This window comes from Cyprinodon variegatus, unplaced genomic scaffold, assembly GCF_000732505.1.
Source record: "Cyprinodon variegatus isolate N-32 unplaced genomic scaffold, C_variegatus-1.0 Scaffold70, whole genome shotgun sequence".
Classification (NCBI taxonomy): Eukaryota; Metazoa; Chordata; class Actinopteri; order Cyprinodontiformes; family Cyprinodontidae; genus Cyprinodon; species Cyprinodon variegatus.
Window position 1 is genome coordinate 217632 of NW_015150523.1, and position 21919 is coordinate 239550.

General features: G+C 38.9%; 1 protein-coding gene across 1 annotated transcript in view; it reads left to right on the plus strand.

The window, feature by feature from the left end:
* The window catches only part of cttnbp2 (cortactin binding protein 2), an 85854-nt gene that overhangs the window by 9983 nt on the left and 53952 nt on the right, over window positions 1-21919 (plus strand). Inside the window, exon 2 of the mRNA XM_015372238.1 lies at window positions 4962-5069. Within this exon, the coding sequence (XP_015227724.1) occupies window positions 4962-5069 (108 nt within the window). The remainder of the gene's footprint in view (window positions 1-4961; window positions 5070-21919) is intronic.

Below are 21919 nucleotides of genomic sequence, written 5' to 3' on the forward strand. Positions count from 1 at the left end.
ATGCTCTACCCCAGCTGCAGCAGAGCAATGAGATGTGGAGCAGTTTTCCTGAGCTTTATTATCATAAAAATCCCACTAAATCCTTTTTTCTTTTTTTTTTCTTTTTTATATATCGGGTAAATCATAGCACTACACACGTACTGTCTGTTAATGCTCTGAACTAGGATTTGTAAGATTAGTTTTAAATATTTTAAGCTCTTATAACAAATGACAGTTATATGAAATTCTGATTGGCCAGAATCCTGCAGTCGGTGTACCACTAACATCCACCTTTCAAGCTGATCGGCCTGCTGGTTTGCTCTCCTTCAACTAGCCAGCCAAGTCTTCCTCATTCTACCTCTCTTTGCTTCTGGTTTCAGTGAGTACGCTCCCTCTTAGGGTTTCTTCCAGAAACAGTTTGGCTCTTTGCCAAGGAATGTCACCGGACCGGACAGTGCTGCGTTGCTCTGGGATGTAACCAGGCACTGTGATATTTAGAACAAACCTTTCTGTGGATTTTAACATCTTGCCATCAAAACCAAACACTGATTTAGGTAGAAACCAGGAGGTTTTCCCTACAGCTGCTAAAATTGTTATTTTTTTATATATTCATTTATTTATGAAGTTATTTAATGAATCTCAGAGATTTGGACTTTGATACGAGGTTAGTGAATAACTACCTGACTGAGGCTTATGAATAACTTTATTTATTTATATGTTAAAAAATGTGGTCAATGTTCAGAAGAATGTACCATTGTTTTACCCTTCTGCTATTTTCAGACCAATACTGTGAAAAAACAAGCTGACTAATTAATAAAGCCGTAGGGTCATGTTTCCAGCCCCCTGCCTTTCAGCAGCGCTGCCCAGCAGAGCATGTGAATGGAGCAGAGTGCAACTCCTTCTCATGTCCACTCATTCGCTTCGCAGCTTAAAGCTGCACCAGGACGCTCAGCTCAAAATCTGCTCTGCGCTCACGTTCATTTTCCTGTCGCTTCGGCGATATCGCTCCACGCTCGCACAAATTTTCAGGAGAAGGCGTTTTTCCTTTATGTAATTATGCCAGGGCCCTGGGACACTCAGCGTTTTGATTTAATGATGTGACAGAGCTGTGAACGTAAATCCTCGTTCCATTCATGTTGCCCCGCCTTTCCTATTTAATTTTGAATTTATTTTACTAGACTTAAATCCAATAAAAGTTATTGTTCAAATTTTATAATCCAACATTTGTAATTGACGTGAGCGCATCGGAAGAAAACTGGCGCAGAGCGAAGTCCTTGCTCCGGCCTTTGAATTGAAAACCGCTCTGCGCTCCACCATATTTCTTCCTCTCCGCTCCACAGCTCTCTCCGCGCTCCGCTCGCATGCTCTGCTGTCCAGCTGTGTTTTTAAAACTACCTCAAAAGGATTCAAATTTATCTTCCTGGTGGCTTTGCAATAGGGAAGGATCCCCTTTGCAGCCAGCAAACCAGCAGTGCACAGCAACACTGGCAAAAATAAAAAATGAGTAACTCAATTTTTCTCAAAAGAAATTTGGGGGGGAGGAGGTAATTTGTAAGAAGTGTTGCCAAACCATAGCTGCGAAAGGTACCGGAACAAATTTATTCCACCACCTAAAAAGTCATCCACTGCAAAATAAGGAATGTTGTAAATCCGGCATGTCTGCGTTTCCATACAAAAAAATAAAACGTTAAATAAATCAGCTGTGAAGCCGATGACATTGGCCTCGTCGTTAGAAAAAGCAATCCCATATGAGAGAAACAGGAAGAGATGGAGGGAAATCACTGACTCCATTTATTATGTTATTTAAAAGATTTTTAGATGCTCGAATACCTGTGATGTGGTGTTGTTTAAAGGTTTTGCAGGCTCTCTCTAAACTTGGCAATGTTCTCAATTTTACAACTTTTTGTACACATATAAAACAATGCACATAGTTTTGAGATGCTCTGATAATGCTCCAAGTTTTTGTCAGTGTTTTTCCTTCTTTTTTTTGTAATTTGAGGTCAAATAATTTTTTTCAGTATGCATTGAATGTTACAGATGCAGCCTTGCTCTAATACAGCTAATTAAAATGACTGAGCTCCACAGCACTGGTTCTGCTGGCCTAATAAAGACCTGGTTTATAACTCAGTGGTGTTGAAATAAGGGCTGAACTATTAACGTATTTTTTTGGACTACAAGCCCCAACTTTTCCTCCACGCTTTTTCTTAAACTACCGGAGGGGGAAGTCAAAGTTGTAAATGAAAGAATATGGGGCTAATTTTTAGTTAGGCTCTATAATCCAGAAAATACGGCAATGAAATTATCATCCACTAATTTAGTAATTAATTAATAATTTCCTGGAGTAAAGAGACTCTAAAACATGCCTTTACCTGACCTACCAAGTAACCACTCAAAAATTGTGAAAAAATGTATAAATGTTTTTCATTTAAGATAAAAAAAATAAATAACTTTTTCTCCTTTCAATATGCTTTATCCAGAACTGAGAGTCAAAAGTTTTAGTTTCACCTGATTCAACACCCTTGTTTATAGATGTTGGAGCTCAGCCTGTTTTCCAGTGTAGTCCTGTTTCTCTGACTGTGACTGGCTGGATGTGCTCTCTTCATTCTCTAACATGGGAGCTGGCTCGGAGCTCGTCTGCCTGGCTGTGTGTTTCCTGGACGGGTCCGCCGTTATCAGTTGCTTTTTGTATCTCTTCTGTCTCCTTGAGCCCCAGTCGGTCTCAGCAGATGGCCGCTCACACTGAGCCTGGTTCTGCTGGAGGTTCCTTCCTGTTAAAAGGGAGTTTTTCCTCTCCATTGTCGCTACAAGCATGCTTAGTGTGAGGGATTGCATCCGAGTCAATGAGTCGATGCAATCAACTGGTTTTCCTTAGATAGAAAACTTTGAATCAATTTGACTGTATGATCTGGTGAANGCCTGTTTTCCAGTGTAGTCCTGTTTCTCTGACTGTGACTGGCTGGATGTGCTCTCTTCATTCTTTAACATGGGAGCTGGCTCATAGCTCGTCTGCCTGGCTGTGTGTTTCCTGGACGGGTCCGCCGTTATCAGTTGCTTTTTGTATCTCTACTTCTGTCTCCTTGAGCCCCAGTCGGTCTCAGCAGATAGCCACTCACACTGAGCCTGGTTCTGCTGGAGGTTCCTTCCTGTTAAAAGGGAGTTTTTCCTCTCCACTGTCGCTACAAGCATGCTTAGTGTGAGGGATTGCATCCGAGTCAATGAGTCGATGCAATGAACTGGTTTTCCTTGGATAGAAAACTTTGAATCAATTTGAGTGGGTGATCTGGTGAACTGTAAAGTGCCTTGAGATGACGTGCTGTGAATTGGTGCTATAAAAATAAACAGAATTTAATTCAGTTGATTTAATTCTGCATACAAGCTTCTTTAAGGAGCCTTTCGCTATTCGATTATTAATGGATTCATCTAAAAAATGATCGACAGATTAATCGATTATCAAAATAATAGTCAGTCGCAGCCCTAGTTGAAACATGCAAGCAACTTATAAATGTGGGGCGGGGGACCCCATCGTCTGACCTTTGACATCGTCTGCCTCAACTGTTTAAAGGAAGCCAAACAGGATGCTTTACATACTTCAGCAACTTTGTACAAAAACTGGACAGTTTAAAGCAGATTCCACTGTTGTGATTTGGCAAGAATTTAGCAATGCGATATGTATTGCAATACATGAGTAATCATAAAATGTACCTGATATATTCAGATACATTAACAAAGATATATTCAGATTTTTATAATAATGTAGCTCTAAAATAATAAAACCCAAAGACGGCTCATTGTTGCTCTGCAGCCGGTGGTACGCTTTAGAGAAAGATGATACATCCGCCAGCCGATGTTTTTCGCTGATAGCATTTTTTCCATTGCTGCTCTCTAATTAGCTATCATTATTAACGTTATGTGTAATTTGTTAATAAATGTTTCATTTTGTTTAAATAGGCACATTTGTAACATTTGTTATCATTGTCATTTTTATTGTGCAATTAGAGGAAGAAATAAACAACATTTGGCCTGAAGATATCAGCTAAGACCGGTTTCAAAATAATAATTTATCTCTAATACGCTGCCAACCAATGGCTGGGGGGGTTCAGGTGTTATATAAAAGCAAATCATGAAAAGTATGTTTGCCTATTTATATATTTTATGTCAAAGAGCCATTTGTCAGTATTTTGAATTCATAGCAATATTGTCTAATGAAAACAGAACGTTTTTTTTTTTTTTCATTTTAACACACATAGCGGCAGAAGAAAATAAGCCTTACTTGGGGATTTATTGATTTTTATCAATTAATTTTTTTTTGGGTTTTTTTTGTGTATGAAGATTCAATTTTTGGAAAATCAGGATTTTTTTTAACCAGTCCCCTCCTTTGGCTTCCGTAGCTCAGGGTGACATCAGTTGATCACCTTTTTTGTTCTTAAATGTTTTCTGAAATGAGGATCCAGCTGACTGTGTGGAACCCACCGACAGTTTGTTTTACTTTCATTGTTTGCTGTGAAATCTGGTTGTTTTACCAGAACGTTTCACAGCTTTAAAGTTGCTGCCCTTTAGATTAAACTCCCCTCCCAGACGTGATCAGTGAAGGTAGTTTTTTCAAAGGAATGTTTTTCATTTGTCATTTTTATTATCAAACTTAAGTAAAAAGAAAAAAAAGATATATTGGATTTGGTAGGGAATAATCAGCGATTTGATTTTAATCTATACCTCCCTGGCTTAAGTCCTACAGCCCAAAAATTGGCAAATGTTTCATGATTTTATTCGATCAAATAGATACTTTTAAAATACCTGATCAATTACTCAGTATGTTCTGATTGTAATTCTGTAATGAAAATAAAAAGTAAAACGATGGCCCCAATATTCTTTTCTATTTGTGCCTTTTTAAATACTTTTTAGAAAGCAGAAGAAGGGTCTGTTGCTTTGACTTAGCTGTATTAAGTCTACTAGTAGTGACTGTTTTTCTGTGGCTTGTTTTGCAGAAATGTGATTTCAATATGGATAACCTGAGCAAGCCGGAGCTGCTCACACTGCTCAGCATCATGGAAGGAGAGCTGGAGGCCCGGGATCTGGTCATCGAAGCACTGAGGGTGAGTTTGAATCATCAGTCATTTGCAACAGTTTGACCCTGGATCTGTGTTCATTTCATCATCATGAAGAACTTTAAAGGGTCCCAAGAGAAAACCACAGCTTGATAGCTTTATCTCAGATATTTGCAGAATGCTTGTTTTAACAGCCAACATAAGATTATTTCATTCTAGTTATTTTTATTTATTTTTTTTTGTTCATTGATTGATTTTACAAAGCTGCCAGCATGGAAATTAGAAAAAGTTATAAACAGCAGCAAAATGTTCTTTATACTTTATAAATGAATAAAATGACTTGCTTTATCAGGGTTTAGAACATAGTTATAAACCGGCTCATTCTCATTTTCCCAAACTGTCCAACTTCTTTTGATTTGCCACATCCCAGTCACAGAGACCCTTCATCAGAGAAATGATCTGCTGCTGGAATACAGAGATACGGAGCCCCTAAAGGGACATGGAGGGAAAAAAAGAACTTTTGCGAGATCTTGCAAAAGTATTGCGGGATCTTGCAAAAGTTCTTTCTTCCCTCCATGTCCCTTTAGGGACTCCGTAGGATTACATGCTGACCTTGTCTCTCTTCGTTCATGTAATGTCGTCTTTTGGGACTTCTCTAGATATACATATTCACCATTTTCCTGCTTATTCAAATGAGGACCAGTTATCTGTCCACAATAGATTCGATATGTCTTCTTAATGCTTGTTTAAAAAGTATGTTTTTTTTTTTTTTTGTCTCCGTGCGGACAGAGCATTGGAGCCGCCCCCAGCTCTGTCTTTAAGTTCTGGAAGGAAACGGATATTTGAATGTCTTTTTGCAGCTATTCTGTACTTTGCTAAATTGTAATGAAGAAAAATAATAAGAGGTTTGAGATGTTTGTTCAACTAGTTGAATTAAGTAGAAGGAAAATTAAGGAGAATTACTAAGAATTTCTAGCAGTATCCTGTTGCCTTCAAACTATTCCAACCTCACTGTCCTCTCTGCGTGAAGCATGCTGCTGAGGGCAGGCAGGATGTACAGTGGGTGATGTATTGATCCGTGGTTACAAAATACTGGACCTGTCTCTCCTCAGTGCTGGAGGATTTGTTTTTTTTCCATCTAAATTGAGAAGGAGGTGAGATATTTCTGACTAGTCCCTTGCAGGACCTTCTGTATTTAGGTCTCAGTTTGCCTCTGCTCTACTGAAGGCTTGTCCTCCTTTTCCGTGTCAGTCTGCAGCCACCCAGGTTTCTGTTGGGCTTTCTTTTTTCCTTCAGCCAGCTTTTTATTGATTTATTGACTTTATTAATCTCTCAGATGAGAAATTCACATCTCACATTGGCTCAAAGAAGGGGCCAAAAGGCGGGAAAGGTGCTGGGGTGGATATATACAGTTAATGCAGTATGTCCACATATATATATTCAGCTCTCTTCTCTTAGAAATGCCTCTCTGCCTCACCGCTCAGTGGCATAAGCTACGGAAAGCCCTTTGAATCATTACTGAACTTCCTTCCCCTAAAGGTCTATCTGGTTCCCCCATGTCACTTTCTTTTAGTTGTATAGTTTGACATCTCGTCTGCAGTAATTGCATGTCTTTTTTGGTAAGTTGTCCCTTTTTTACCAGCAGTTCACATAACTCTTTCTGTGGACGGATAACCTACATCCATTCTGTAAAAATGATCCATCTCTGCTGCTCCGGCAGAGCTTACAAGGCACAATGACTCTATTTATTCAGTCACAGATGGATCCGTTTGCAAAAGAGAGAGTGAGAGAGATGGAAAAGTGGGGGGAGGAACAAATTTATAAAGTAAGTGGGTTAGAGAAGGTTGAAGCGTGAGCTGTCAGCTCCATTTTGGACCAAGACGAAAAGGAAGACGGTGAAGATGGAGGCAGACAAAGCAGTGCAGCGTGAGAGAGTGGATTAAGCCACCCCCCCATCCCATCATGTTTCAGCTTTTTCCCCAACGACCCTAAAAGTATCATCTGGCCACCAGCTGCCCGGCTATAGGTGCTATTGAAAACTCTGGGACGGTTTGCTAATGTTGCCACAGATTCAGCCAAACGGACGGCTTGATCGCCGTATCTAAGCTTGTTCTGTTTTCCTGTTCCCAATGCCAGCCTCTTTCCTTATGGAGGGAATTTTGCTCCATTATTGTTGCAAAGATTTGAACATGGAAATAAAAAAAATAATTAAAAAATGTTTTAACCAAAACAATGTTTTGCTCTTTTCTCTGATTTTGTTTTGAATAATTAGTTTATTTTTAAATATTTATTGATTTCTAACATTTTTATTCTTTAAAACTTTTTTTTTTTCTTCAAATTTTTTTATCCCACATTTAATTTTTTCTTATCTAGTTTTTTGAATCGCATTGTTTTAAAAAATATGTCTTGCAAATCTAATTTTCCTCACCTCATGCGATACAAAGTGAGGAAATCCACTCCCAGAAGTGAAGAAAATCTTTATCTGGAAAATGCTATTTAAAAAAAAAAAAAGAATGCAATTTTTAAAACAAAATATATATATATAATTAGACAAAAATAATAAAATTAAAAAATATAACATCTGTAAATCAATTTAGAAAAAACAAAGTACTTTCAAAACATTTTTTAATGAAGACGTTTCATTTCTATATTCTGTATTTTTTACTAATTTCCATTCAAACAAATGTGTTCTCTGCTTTTAGCAATAATGGAACAAAATTCCTTTCATGTTTCTTTCTCCCTTTCCGGTAACCTGGACACCACTTCCCGCCATGACCGGTCCACAGCAGCTGTTTGTGGCGTCTTTGAAAGGCTCTCAGTGAACACATTAATTAGCCTGTTACCGTATCAGGCTTCCTTCTGGGGAACAAAAGCCAAAGAGGCTGTAAGACAAGCTGCAAAACACGAAAGGTATCACATGACAAGCTGCAACAACGAATTCATCCAGATTATAAACCTGTGTTCCTGCAAAGTTGATAAAACCATGCAGACGGTAATTATAATATCAACAGCTAATGTCTAGTGATGGTTTTATCTTTTTTAACCAACCGTTAACTTAAGCATTTGAGGATAGTGACGCCTGCTTGGTGTTTCCTGCAGCTACCAACAACACAGCAAGCCTTCCTCGGAGGGTCATGCCTTGTAACATATGACTTAAATTTAGCTGTCAGCACAACATCTATGCATGTTAAATGCAACACAACACATGCTGGGAGCTATCAGGCTTTCTCCAGAGTCACGTTATGTCCTGGTGTCTAGCTATTTAAGGCATGCCTTGTTGCTGGGCTTTTCCAGCTTCCCTCTCTCTGTGCAGACAGACACTGATGCTTCCTTCTCTCTCAGCCCTTCTTCATCCCCCGTTTGTTGTATTGTTTGAAGTTTATACCTCTTGCTGTGTCGCTCGGCGGTTGGTTTGATTTCTGCAAATAAGAGTCCGTCCTTTAGTTTCAAACCACTTTTATTCTTCTAAACTCATCGGGATCTGTGATAGCGGCTTTTTTATAAGATATTCTGTCCAGAGTTGGGGGCTTAGGACTGAGTCCTGTCTGTTCTACCTGTTCCTCCATGCTCAAATAAGCCAATCAGCATCCCGCTCTGATCATCTGGGTGCCTAGCAACCAGAACCCTTTGCCCCCCCCTTCCGTCTCAACTCTCCAGCCCAGACCTTTCCTCATAATCTCTGCGGCTCATGTTTCACAGCCAGCCAGCCATCCACCCGACAGGCTGAAGACACTCATCACAGCCATGCTCTGGTTTTGGTGTCGAGTAGAACAGCTCCATAGCTGAGTCCATTCAGTTTTTAGGGGTTTCTGTGCGTGGATGTGTGTGTTTGCGCAGAAACGGTCAGTTAAGAAGATGGACAGGGGGGGTTGAGTTATCAGAGTGTGTGGATAATGTATCTAGGGCAGTGACTGAGGATTATTTAAATCATTACCCTATATATTCTCTGAATTAATACACTGAGAACAGCTGACTATCATATGACAGTTTTATTGGTTAACGCATAAATTGCTCTAAAATTTAGCTTTTTTGATCTACATAGTACATCATTCTCTATAAGAGCTGTTTTTCCTCATTATTAGATAAATACTTTAGTGATTTTCTCTTTTTTTATGAAGCGTTTCTCATTGATTTGAATTTCAGAAGAGCCTGATCTTCAGGTTTGCGAGTTATAACGCCGGTGCGCTTGTACACAGAGATCAGATTAACAAAGAGGGTGCAGATTGATTTACTTTTGCATTTCAGCAGACAGCGTGTGTAAATGTTGTTTGACATGTTTCCCTTCATTGAAATGCAGACCATATTCTAATGATTAAAAGGCACTAATTCATGGGTGGAAGATATGCAAATGTTAAAATTTTAAGAAGACTTTCCAAATCTGAAATCTGATTTAGTTCTTTTGAAAGTTGGGTGCAAACTGACATGCAAATATTTCTGCGATCATTGATTGCGATCATGATAGATGAAGAAAGATTATGCATATTAATAGTGAAAAAACTTCTACACAGGATCATACAAATTAATGAAGTGGAGCAGCAGACAATCGATATACAATTAAACCAAAATGAAGAAAATATATTTTTTTATGAATTAACAGTCAAAGACAACCTTCTCATGTTCTTCATTTATTAATTTTTTTACTCAACACCTGCCGACGTGTGGGATGTTTGTGTCAAAATAATTCAGTCAAAAAAGAAAAAGCTCTTCAAAGGTTTATTCATTAAAAGCAAAACAAAATTCAAATTAATACATTTTTTTTGTTACACAAAAAAATATTACTTCAATCAAAGAAGAAAATTTGTTTTTCAATTATTGAAAAACAACATATTTTTTGAATAAATTATAAATACACAGATGTCCTACGTATTGTATTTTTCAAACACAAAACATTACTTCAATCTAAAAAAAGTTGCTTCAAAAGCAAAAAGTTTTATCAAAGAAAACATTGTAAATTAAGGAAAAACCATGTTCAATTGTATTTTTTTTGCATGATCATACATTCTTTTAGTGAACTCAAGTTTTTTTAATTGAAAATATACTTTTTGTTTAAAGCAGCCTTTTCATATTGCATAATAAAGAAAGAAATCCACCTTCAACTACGGTAGATGACCTGAAGCCTTTACTGTATCTTCTCCACTAGCTTTCAGTCGCTTTTTTTATGGGATTGTAGTTGACTCCGTTAATTGCTTTCTTTGACAAACTCTTTATCTAAGCTGCAAAAAGTGTTAATTCTATAAAAGTTTAAAAAACAATCCACTGGACTTGGTTTCAAAGGTTTGAAGTGAAAAAGTGTTCATCTGTGTTGAAAAAGTGTTCATCTGTGTTGAAAAAGTGTTAATCTAATCAGGCCTGACATTCTTAGATATATCTGAAAAGTATTTCATATTTGAATAATAACAGATTCTGATAGATTATTAGTCTTCTTTAACCCTTCATAGGGCAAGTTACCATTTTTGATCACTGTCATATAGTCCCCCACCGTCCCTTAGTGAGGTCTAGAAGCACAAGATCTATATTCAACCATTCAGCAAATATACTGCTACATGGCCTACAAGTTCAAAAGTCAATAATCCTACTTAACAATCATATTTAGGTTTGCTGCACATTTTCATAAACTAAAAAAATGTAGGTGCCAGTATCAGCATTAATGCCTCTAGGGTTATGTTGTACCAAAAAAAAAGTGTTTCTTTCATTCAGAGTGTTTTTCATGAACTCTAATAGAAGCACTTTAGTTATTTTTCTTAATATATTTTGGGCAAGTTGGCATTTCTTCTTATTACATTGACACTCATTAGAGTAGATTCTAGTCAAAATAAGTGTCCCAGAGCAGTGAGAAAGTTGAACGTGTTAGATTTCTTTAAATCTTGATAAATTTATTCCCAAAACAACATGCACACTTTTAGCAGTGTTAGCCAGGGATCTTCCATGCTGGTTGTCTATGTCTGTTATTCTGGAACGTTAGTATGTGTCTCTTGTCCCCGACTCAAATGGCTGAATTACCTCCTGACTATGCAGACACTGGAGTTTTTTCGCCTCGCCAGACTGACTTATGTCGTACGCAGCATATTGGATTCGAAAGGAGCAAGTAGAGCCCAATTTCAAAGGCAGGACAAATAGTTTAGAACCAGACAGATAAATATGGATGTTAGTGTTGCGCCGATGCCCTTTTTTTGCCCCGATACCTGGCTGTGCAGTATTGGCCAATACCAATACCTTAGCGATACCATCTGTTTGAAATTGATGTGTCTGTATATAAGAACTGCATACTACTTGGATGTAAAATAATTGTCATCATGGCTTTGTCAAGCTGCTGCCTACCTTTGTGAAGCAGGAAAAAGACTAATACAAAGTGAATCCAGTAGAACTTTTTCTTCCCTACCTGGAATGAGTTACAATAGTTGAATAAACTTTTGCTCTCAAAATGGCATCGGTGCCCTATTTGTCGGTACTCGCTGATACCGATACCACCATTTTAGTGCTGGATCGGGGCCCCGCCCAATACTGGTATCACTGCAACACTAACGGATGTGATTCAAAAATATATTATGGGAAAAAAAGGGAGAAAATCTCTTTCAGGACATAATCAAGGGGATCATTGAAACTTGTTTCTATTACAGCTGCAAAAAAGGGCTGCTCTATTGTGGGCCCACCTCCTTCACTGTGATTGGTCCATTCTGTTTTAGACCAGCGGGAATTGAGCCTTAACACTGTACCAACACCCATACTTTTCATGCTGTAGCTTCATCTCAGCTTTCCAATAGATGTCAGATCATTTGTTGGGTGTCCGAGGACAACCAGACAGAGATCTGAGAGCAGCTGGACGACTTTGTGGCATGGTGTAAGAAAACAATTAGGCCTACATGATAAAGGACAAGATTAACAGAAAGAGTCGGAAATGTAAAAAAAACTGTTTCCATCATGGGAGAAGGTGTAGCGAGTCATGGCGTGTAAATGCTCTGATAGTCTTTATTTCTTAAGGTTGTTTTGGTCTTTTAATGCTTTTTAACAATCTTCAGATCCTTTATGGCTCAAAAAGGTAAAAAGAGGTCATCCATACCCACATCTACAACTGTCTTTAATTAGACTTTGATGAAAAACATCAGATTTATGGAAGCATGTTTAGTTTAAGGCAACACAACCTAAACCAAGCATTAATGCACTATTAAAAACTTCCGTCCAGCTTTTATTCATTAATAAAGGTGGCCTGCACATGCATCTACTGCTGCTCCCTGGTTTTTATAGTGGTGTTTCTTTGCACATGTTTGAGTAGTTTTTATACATTTGATCCTGTTTTCAAATCTTTTCAGACACTGTGAAAATCTTTGATGAACCACTAAAGACAGAAGGCAGATGAAAGGGAATACCCAGATGGCATGTTTGATATTTTTATTTAAGGTTTTTTTTTTAATTGTGATCATTACTGAGATAATTTGTTTGGTTTGGACCTGCTATCAGATACCACTCCTCTCCAAGCTCACTGAGGATGTTTGCATTTCTGTGTGCTGTTGAAGTTATCACTGGGAAGCAGAGCGGTTGGCAGGGAGCTCAGGAAGTAGGTCACAGCATCTATCAATCTAGCTGTCCTCCACTTTTAATCCTCCTTCTAACCCCCCTCCTCTTTTATTTTTTGCACTAAGGTCTCCATCTCCGACTACCAATGATAGAAATATTCTTTTTTTTCTGTACCTGGCACAGGAATTGCTTAATAGCTACTTAATGCGAAGTTTATCAGGAATCACTGGTGAAGCTCAGTGTTATTCTGACCTTTTTTGTATCATATAAGCTAATTATTATGGGATTCCAAGTAGTTTGTGAAAATATTCATACAGAGAATGACGATAGAAGGATGAATGATTATTAGAATATGTAACTAAAGAGGAACCTAAAACATTACTGAATAAAAAAAGATGGATGAAATAAATGAAACACTGATTTCTGATGTACAGAGATGTAAAACTATCATTAAAAACAGGGTATGTTGCTCTGACACACTGTCAGACTATTTACCACTATGTTTTAATGAAGCAGTGTATCTGTGTTTTTAGCATAATCCAGCAATCAGTGCTGGGAGAGGCTTTAAGCTGTTAGAACAGCGTTTAAACAGGTGGTTATAGTTGCTCTCAGAGGAACGTTAAAATGGCTCCAGAGGGTGCATTAAAGCCTTTCCCATCTGACCTGTCACCACTTTACCATCTATTCTATGATCTTTGTATATAGTATATGTTTATATACTGTAATTGTATAGAAATATTGTAGTATATTGCATGTTTTAAATTGCATATAGCTAAAGATTCTGTATTCTTTATATACCGTATATTGAATCTACACCATCAACACAAAGTCAAATTCCTTTTAAGTGCAAACCTACATGGTAATAAATCTGATTCTGATCACATTGCTACCTCCCAAACACAGCAGAGAATCTGATGCTGGTCTGCCATGCAGCATGGCTGGAGGGGGCGCTATTTAGGCAATAACTTCAGGAGTTAATTGATTGTTAATATTTACAAACTGAACCACACTAAGCTCACTTTGCATCCTTGCCACCATTAAAAAGTCAAAATATTCTGAACGGGGGGGAGAGATTTACCATTACCATTACTACATGATTTACCATATAGAGGAAAACGACAAGAATAATGGGTCTGTTTTATGGGTTGTCTTCTCAACTCAGAGGGCCCCATGCCTGTCTTTGCCTAGGGCCCCATATTTCCTAAATTCACTGCTGAATCTGAACCGAACTCTGGATCCATTCATGTTTCTGCTCTAGCATTACTTTTCCTGCAGATACCAGTGAGACTCGAACGAAGACTGATCAGTGGCCCTCTCTAGTGGAAAAACAGCAGCACTTAAACAGTAAAAACAGTAGATCCTATTGACCCATATTTATGCTGGGTGTTCCTGTTCTCCCCACGTCCATACTTACCTGTGTTCTTGTCAAGAACATACTTGGCGAGGACACGCGTCCGTACTCATGTTCTTGTGATTGAGAAACTGCTATAGAGACGCTCCGCTTTGACATTAGTATCCAGTTAAGCCGGGCTTACACTGCGTGATTGTTGTGCCCTTTTCGGGGTGATATTCCAGTCGTGCGAGAATTTTCCGATCATGCCGACTTTCATCCTGATTGTGCGTCGTGTAGTGTACAGGTGGGTAACGAGGGGTGATCAGCCCCCTCACAACCAAATCCGGCTCAGGAATCGTGAGGCCAAATCATGTCCAAATCGCTCGGTGCGCATGCTCAAACAAGGATTCTTCTTTTTCTTCTTCTTCCTCTTAGATGTAAACACAGAAGCATGGCGGGGGTGCAATGAGTGAAATGGAATTCTTTCTGTAACATTGACAGACCATAGTCGCCACGTTTGCTCAGTCATGTCTTTGTCAAAATACGTTGTCGCCTTTTCTTTTCAGGGATGTCAGCACAAAACTGCAAAAATTGCAAAGGCAGCGCGTTTCACTCTAGTGAGTTTCATATTCCCCTTCTATTTGTTTGGCTTCCAGATAGACGAGTCAGAGCAGCTCCATCTCACTGCGGAGCTGAGTCCAACATGGTTTTTAGACGTACAGTGTGAGCAGGTAGATCGCATCAGAGCATCGTGCTGCACGTACGTCGTGAGCTGCGGTTTCGTCGTACAGTGTGAGCTGCAGCTGCATGCAACGATGAAAAAAATTGCACAGTGTACGCCCGGCTTTAGTGTGTGCCAGCACTGATGCAGGGTGGCAGGTTGTTAAACTGGGTTCAGGTGAGATGAATGTAGCTCTCATCAGCGTCGTCTCTAGCTTTAGTTTTTAAATAAAGCCCAGCCATTTTCAGTTTCATCCGCCTTTGTGGCAATGATGATGTTTGCCCAACCTTCATGTGGACAAGCATCAAAGATGAAGCAGCAGACATTTGTTTTCTGCTCCAATCGTGTTAGGTATGAATGCAACTTCAGGCTAAGGTGTGTTGTTAACATAGTGAAGAGTTTTTACTTAATTTCTAATTAAGAATCATTAGCCCATCTTTCCACGGCTTAAATAAAGAGCAACAGGTGGTTCACAATGAAACTAACCAGGTTGGACGTGTCTGAGGTAAAGAAGCTGCTGCTTGTTGGTAAATCTCATGCTAAATATTCTCAAATTACTCCAGAGCAGCAAGTGCTATTTCTGTTAACCGTGATTTTGTTTAGCCCCACTCAGCTGTTGCTGTATTCACAACAGAGGCAGCTATGAAGTAACCTGAGCTACAGAGCAAACACGGAATAGGAATATACCCCGTTTATACCCCACTGCTGCAGTAAATGCTCATCCTCTTATTCTTTCTCGCCGTCTCTCTTTGATTGACACTCTTCCTCATGCAGACAATGTCCACGTGTGGCATATATGCCTGCATGCGCATTTCTGTCCTGTGTAGCGGTGAAATGAGTGTGGGTGTTTACGCTGGAGGAGAATGAGAGCAGCAGCTGTGAGAGGCCAACTTCAGGTTACCACAGAGCAAGAGAAAAGGAGAGGGAGAGAGAGCAACAAAGATGAATCACTGAAAAAAAAACATGGGTTTGTCCTTTCATCTTGTCAGTTTCATTTTTTTGTACTTCTCATCTCTGCCTATAAAACCGTATTCGTTATTGCGTTGAGCCGGTTAACCTGCTTTTTTTTTTTTACTGCTGCTGATGGAGCCAGAGGCAACAGGGATTGAGCGTGGGAGTTTTCCAGCTGTAGCTGCAGGAACAAACTCAACTAGAACACAGCAGGAGTACGGAAATATCCAGAAATAAAAGGCAATATGAAAATGTGCGATTATCCTGCTGTTATGCCGAGGCATGGAAATCGCATTTGTGTTGATGTGCTAATGTAGGTTGAATGCACTAGAAGAGCCTGTTTCCTGCATTCATCAGCCATTAATCAGCTACAAGTAAAGACTTCTATTAATGTGGGTGTTTAATTAAATGTAGTCATTGATGAGAGTCCCGATTCTATTAACATTTTGTTTATGTTTAGACTCGCTATGTAAGCGAACCTAAAGCAGCGGCTCACGTGTCACTTTATGGTCAACGTCAAAAAACACTAGAGCCATTATTGATAGTGATTGAACATCAGAATAAATGCACTTAGACAGAAAGAGATATTAGGAATAAGGTTATCACGATAACAACATTTTAGTATCAGTACCGTTACCAACATGTATTTCTTTATTAAAATTTTATATATGATTTTTATGTGATTTTTAAATTTAAAAAAATCTTAGATCCATTCAATCAGTAAGCAAATAAAAAAATAAGCTTCACTGATGCACACAATTTTAAAATAAATAAATATAAAACGATTCAAAACCTTTTCTTGTTGCACTATTTTGGAGCAGTGGGTGAAGAAACTAGCAAGTTCGGACGCGACATGATTGGCTCAAACTGCAACTTTTAAAGCAGAGGAAAAACTGATTTCAATCTTGAAGCAGAGATTATTTTATTGCAAAACGTTGCAGTAAAAACGTAAACATTGAATTAAAATCCTGCAAGATCTTCGTCAGCTTTGCACATCTGGGGTCCATTTCACGAAGCAGTTTTACTGAAAACTGAAAGTTTTTTTAAAACCTAAAATATGGGAAACTTTGAGTTTTCCATTTCACAAAGACGGTTTCCTCAACCTCTGTTTCAGTCACCATAGTAACATTTTCCCCAGAGCTAACCTGGTCAGAAGCAGGTTTAGTTCAGTAAACTCAGTCTCCTCTTGTCTCTGCTCCTCTTACAGCCAATCAGCTTGTTTTAGTTCCTGATTACTGGAAAGTTTTGTTCCTTTTGGTGAATATCTTGCCTTAAACAGGCCCAAATCCAGTAATTAACTTGACGTGGGGTTTAATATCTATAAATCAGGGTGGTTTGGGGGGCATGAATAGCAGAAGAAATTATAGAAAAAGTAATCCAGGTGGTGTAATCTCACACCCTAACATGGACTGTTCTCGCTGCTGCGCTCTAGGAAGAGGCTTCACAGCATCCAGTACAGCAGATTCCGGAACAGCTTTTCCCCACTACCATAAGACTGCTGAACTGTTGAAAAAAATCTAAATCAAGTCACAGACTGCATCACACTGATAACCAAACTAAAATACTGCATATTTGCACCATATATATTTATCTTAAAATGCTCTGAACTTCCATATAATTGTGTTTTTGCACCATCTTTTTTCTGCCACACTGTTTACATTTGATCGCAGCTGCACTTTAAGAAATGTTAATTCTACTTTCACTGCTATGCTGCTGCTCTACTGTCTGAAAGCAGTACAAAACGAAATTTTGTTTTGTATACAGAATGACAATAAATGTTGTCTAAGTCTAAGTAATCTGAGTATACAATACAGTGTTTTCCTACCATTTAAAGGCTATTAGTAAATTATCACTTTTGTATTTAATATGTAATTCCCTGACGTGTTTTCTCTGGTGGTTTTTCCTCAAGGTTGTTTCCCTACCATCCATCCATTTTCCATCACGCTTTATCCCACCTGGGTGTTTCCCTTATTATATAAATTATTAATTTTTGTCACTGTGTGCATTCTTATAAAGATTTCTCCCTATGAGGACATGGTGAGTTGACTCTTCAATAAAACTATCCCGCTTCTCCAATATACAATCTATTACCAGGACTATCTGCCAGTTTCTTCCGGAAGAAATGGAAAAACAAAAAACCCTTTATTCTAGTTTTTTCCACTTATCCGGAAGAAACCTGTTTCTTTTGGAAGAACCTTGCATTGGGCCCCATGGAGTCTTGGGCCGGCCCTCTGTGGCAGACTATGAAGCAGGTGGGGCTCCCCTGTTGGATAATGGTAAGGCAACCCTGAATTAATTGCACATGCCTTTAACTGTCTAAATAACATTTTTTCATGGCTTTTAGTTGACTTTTTGCAACAGACAGGTTTCTTATGTATTTGGGAATAAGGAGGTCATTTTTTGCAGCTGTTGGCCTCATCCAAGAATGAAGTTTAAGAGCAAGAAAGGGTAATTTTGGGGTGAGTTGTCCTTGAAGTTAAAATTGGGGCGGGTTTCTTTGTTTTCTTACCTGCTTGTGACAAGAATCCACTAGTTTAAAGGGAAAAAAAAATTATTATTCCACCTAAGGGAATTGGGAATTGCAAATGAATGTCTACTGTCTACAAGCTCAACCAGGAGGATGAATCCTGCAAAGTCAATTTCTGGATGCAATCAGCTGGTTTCCTTAGACAGAAAACTTTGAACCCATCTGATCGGATGATCTGGTGGAATCGACTCTTAAAGTGCCTCAGGATGACGTGTGGTGAATTGGCGCGATATAAATAAACTGAAATTAATTGCTTTCCCAGTGAGCCATGTGGCTGTAATTGTTGCAGACAGCTTTTGTGTGCATGGTTAGCGATATGGGTTAGCAAGCCTTTTTTTTTTTTTTTCCTTTTTACAACCTGAATTTGATATTGAGAGAAGAGGCAGAGGCTGTTGTGGTCTTCTGTCTGTCCTTAGTTACACAGCTCAAAGAGCAGCTGGAAACATTAGTCTTTCACTTTAATGAAGTTCAAAACAAAGAGCCAAGTTAAGGTCACCTTCCTAAAAGAACGGCTCCATACCTCTGCCCTATTCTTAAGCTAATTAAAAAGCACTCCTTTTCTGGTGCACTGCCTGCCCCCTGCGTGTGGCTCCTGTTTATAGTGGTCCCTTTGAAAAGTCCCGTAAAGGGGAGCAGCCTTCACTCTTTAAGGTAATGTTATTTTCAAAGTAGACAGTCTATGTTAAAGCATCAGCCTTACAACTGGACCTCAACCCGCTTTTGCGATTCAGCCATTAATTGATCCAGCTTCCCTCCAGCACAACTTATGTCTCCCTGCTGGCTTTGTGGTAATGCATTTTGTTGCAAAGACAATTAAATTTACTCGCATTCAGCAGCTACTGAAGCACTCTTTGTGCTTTACCGCCTCTAAAATCAGCCTTAGCTCTCTGCAGCGATGGCTTTAACTATATCTGAGCCCACTCTAACACTTGGTGTGATCTTTGAGCTGTCCTGCTGTCTGGATTGGTGGGTGGGGGCTGCAGGTGGGAGCTGATGAAGCGGAGGACGCTGATGTTTGAGGGCGGAACATGAGTTCTGCTCCAGCACAGAAACAGCTTTGTCTTAGCTTTGGCTTCCTGACTAACACTGGTGGCTCTGTTCTTACCCGACACTGATTTCTGTTTAGATCAGCAGAAAAAGAAGCTCTCTGTGTGGAGAATGGACTCCTGAGGGTTTGGATCCTGTCCTTCCCAACCATTAGGAAACCTGGAACCGTAGGATGAGATAGTGTCTTTATTATTCTAATGATGCCGCTGTTATCAGCATGTCTTACAAGACAGAATCATTAATTTTAGCTAAAGAATAATACAGAGCACAGTTCTTTGACGTACAGCAGGGGGGAGAAAGTCTCATTACTAGAGGTGAGAATTTGATTTCTCACTGACCAGCAAACACTTTGAGTCATTGTGCAGAACTGTGTGGAAACCTGCCTCCATAAGCTGCTGTATATTTGTTCTAGTTTTAAATGAGAATTGCCTTGGCTGGACCAGATTTCATATAGCATGTGCTGCACTGTAAAGCCTGGGATACACTGGGCCATATTTTCAGTCCCAACTCAAATGTGTGCGATTAAATCGCAGAGTTAAAAGGTTCACAGCTTGCGATGTATGTCCTCACATTGTACGAACCAACGCTGGGATGCGATCTGACTGTTGACTCTGTACGTCCTCAAAGACAGGTCGGGGTCTTGAACAATCCAGACATGCAATGCAATAAATATAGGTAGGTAGTAATAGACAACGAAGAAGGAACCTCTGTTTCTGTTTCATGCATGTGTACTGTGAGGAAGAAATTCTCAGTTTGGTCGTGTTGCCACTTCAACATTTTATTGTCTCACAAGCCATGACCCGAATCAAAATAACAGGTTTGATTTTTTTTTTTTTGCAACCAAAGATTTCTGATTGTGAGCTTATTGTGAGTTGACATTTGCCTCTAGTGACCCTCTTGTATATTGCAAGAGACCCAATTTGGCCAGGAGTCAGCCTTGTCACACGACTGGAAAATTGTCAAAAATGACAGAAAATTGCACAGTATATGCTTGACTTAACTGGGGCTAATATCTAATGACTTGGTGTAATTCTCAATCTAAGGTTGTCTCTTGTAACAAAAACTGTAGGGGTGTGAATTGCCAAGGTGATGCGTATGTGATGCATATTGCGATACATGGGTCAAGATACAATTTATCCGGATACATTAAAAGCATGGTATTTTTCAACTTTTATAAAATGATAGCACTTGAAAACCTCATGACATCTTGTTGCTCTGCTGCGGCTGATGCAGAGCAGCTATATAATAGGCTGGGGGTTGTAGAGTTATAAAAAAGTTAGACAATAACCTGGATCTTTGACTATTTGTTTTTATTTAAGATCCATTTGGCCCTACTTTGAATCGTTGCTAGCAATTGTCTAATTAAATATTGCAATATTTGATTTCTTACACCCTTACAAAACGGTTCTAAATACTCTATTTTCTTCTTTGTTTTTTTTTTGTTTTTTTTACCAACATGTTGCATTATTACGAGCCCTCTTTGTGTCTACGGGGGCAGGCTTTGAGCTCATCACGACCACCACTGAGCATTCAATAGTATGCAAGCGTACTTGCATATAAACCCAAAGGTGTTTGAATCCATAGGTGTTTTAATGTTTGTTATTAAAGGAAAAGTCCGGTCAGCAAGGAATAATCAATGGATCATTATTTATACCTAAAACTAATACGTTTGCGGTGATTTAATTAATTTAGCGTTAAGCAGTAAAAAAATAAAAACAATTTTCATTGCGATCACGGAACCTTGGATCGGCCATTTTTGCCCAAATATAGTAACACCTCATTCCTGACATCTTTCGGCAGTTATGTCACGATGGGTTAAGCCTAGCGGCATTCTCCCAACTTTACAAGCAAAATCAATGGGAGCTACTAGACACATCTGCAATCAACAACAATTATTTTGAGATTTTGAGAGGACTTCACCATTGAAATTCACGAGAGCTAAAGTTAAACTGACATGCCCACATGCATGGCAGTTGGATGTTGTTATACATCTGGTAATTTTTTCACCTTTTTTGATTCATGACCCTCTACAGATGGGTTACTGCGGTCCTGGTCGTTGGATTGCAAACTTGAAGAGGGAGGTTTTACCATCAATCTTCTGGCCAGATAAAAAAAACCACATAATATTACGTGTTTTTATATAATTTGTTTGATTAATTAATTAATTAATGTATAAAAAAAAAAGTTCACCAGGTCAGTTAAAAGTTGATGCAATATGTTTTACATGCTTACATCTTTCAGACCTAAAAGTTTGCAGGGTTTTCCCCTTCTATCAAAGAGTGAGGACTCACTAATCACTGGAATCACCGTCTCTACCTGTTTGAATGAAGAACTGCAGATTCCGCTGGCTCACTGATGCTGATTTAAAAGGTTCTATTTTTATTATTTTTTTTTAAGGCTAATTTCTCCCCAACCGAGATGGATTAGAGAGTATACCTGCTGCCAGTGTGAAAGTGACCCTCTGTTTCACACTAGGCCTGGCTCTCACCTCGCCAGCCAACTAACATGGAAGGGCTGGACCGCGCCGTAGCCAAGTCCTGGCATTAAAGGCATGAGGGAGAGATTCATGTGTGCAAAACCTGCTGAGATATTGAGATCAAAATGCTTTGACTCTGATGAGACTAAACACATTTAGATCTAAACTCCGTGATAAGGGGAACAAAAAAAGAAATAAAAGCCGTCTAAGATGATAAAACCACACACTGCAATAATGTTCTGAAAATAAGTGTATTTACCCTTAATTTGAGTAGGAAAATAAGATGATCCTAAATAAGATGCACCAATAGGATTTTTTTCCCTTAAAATAA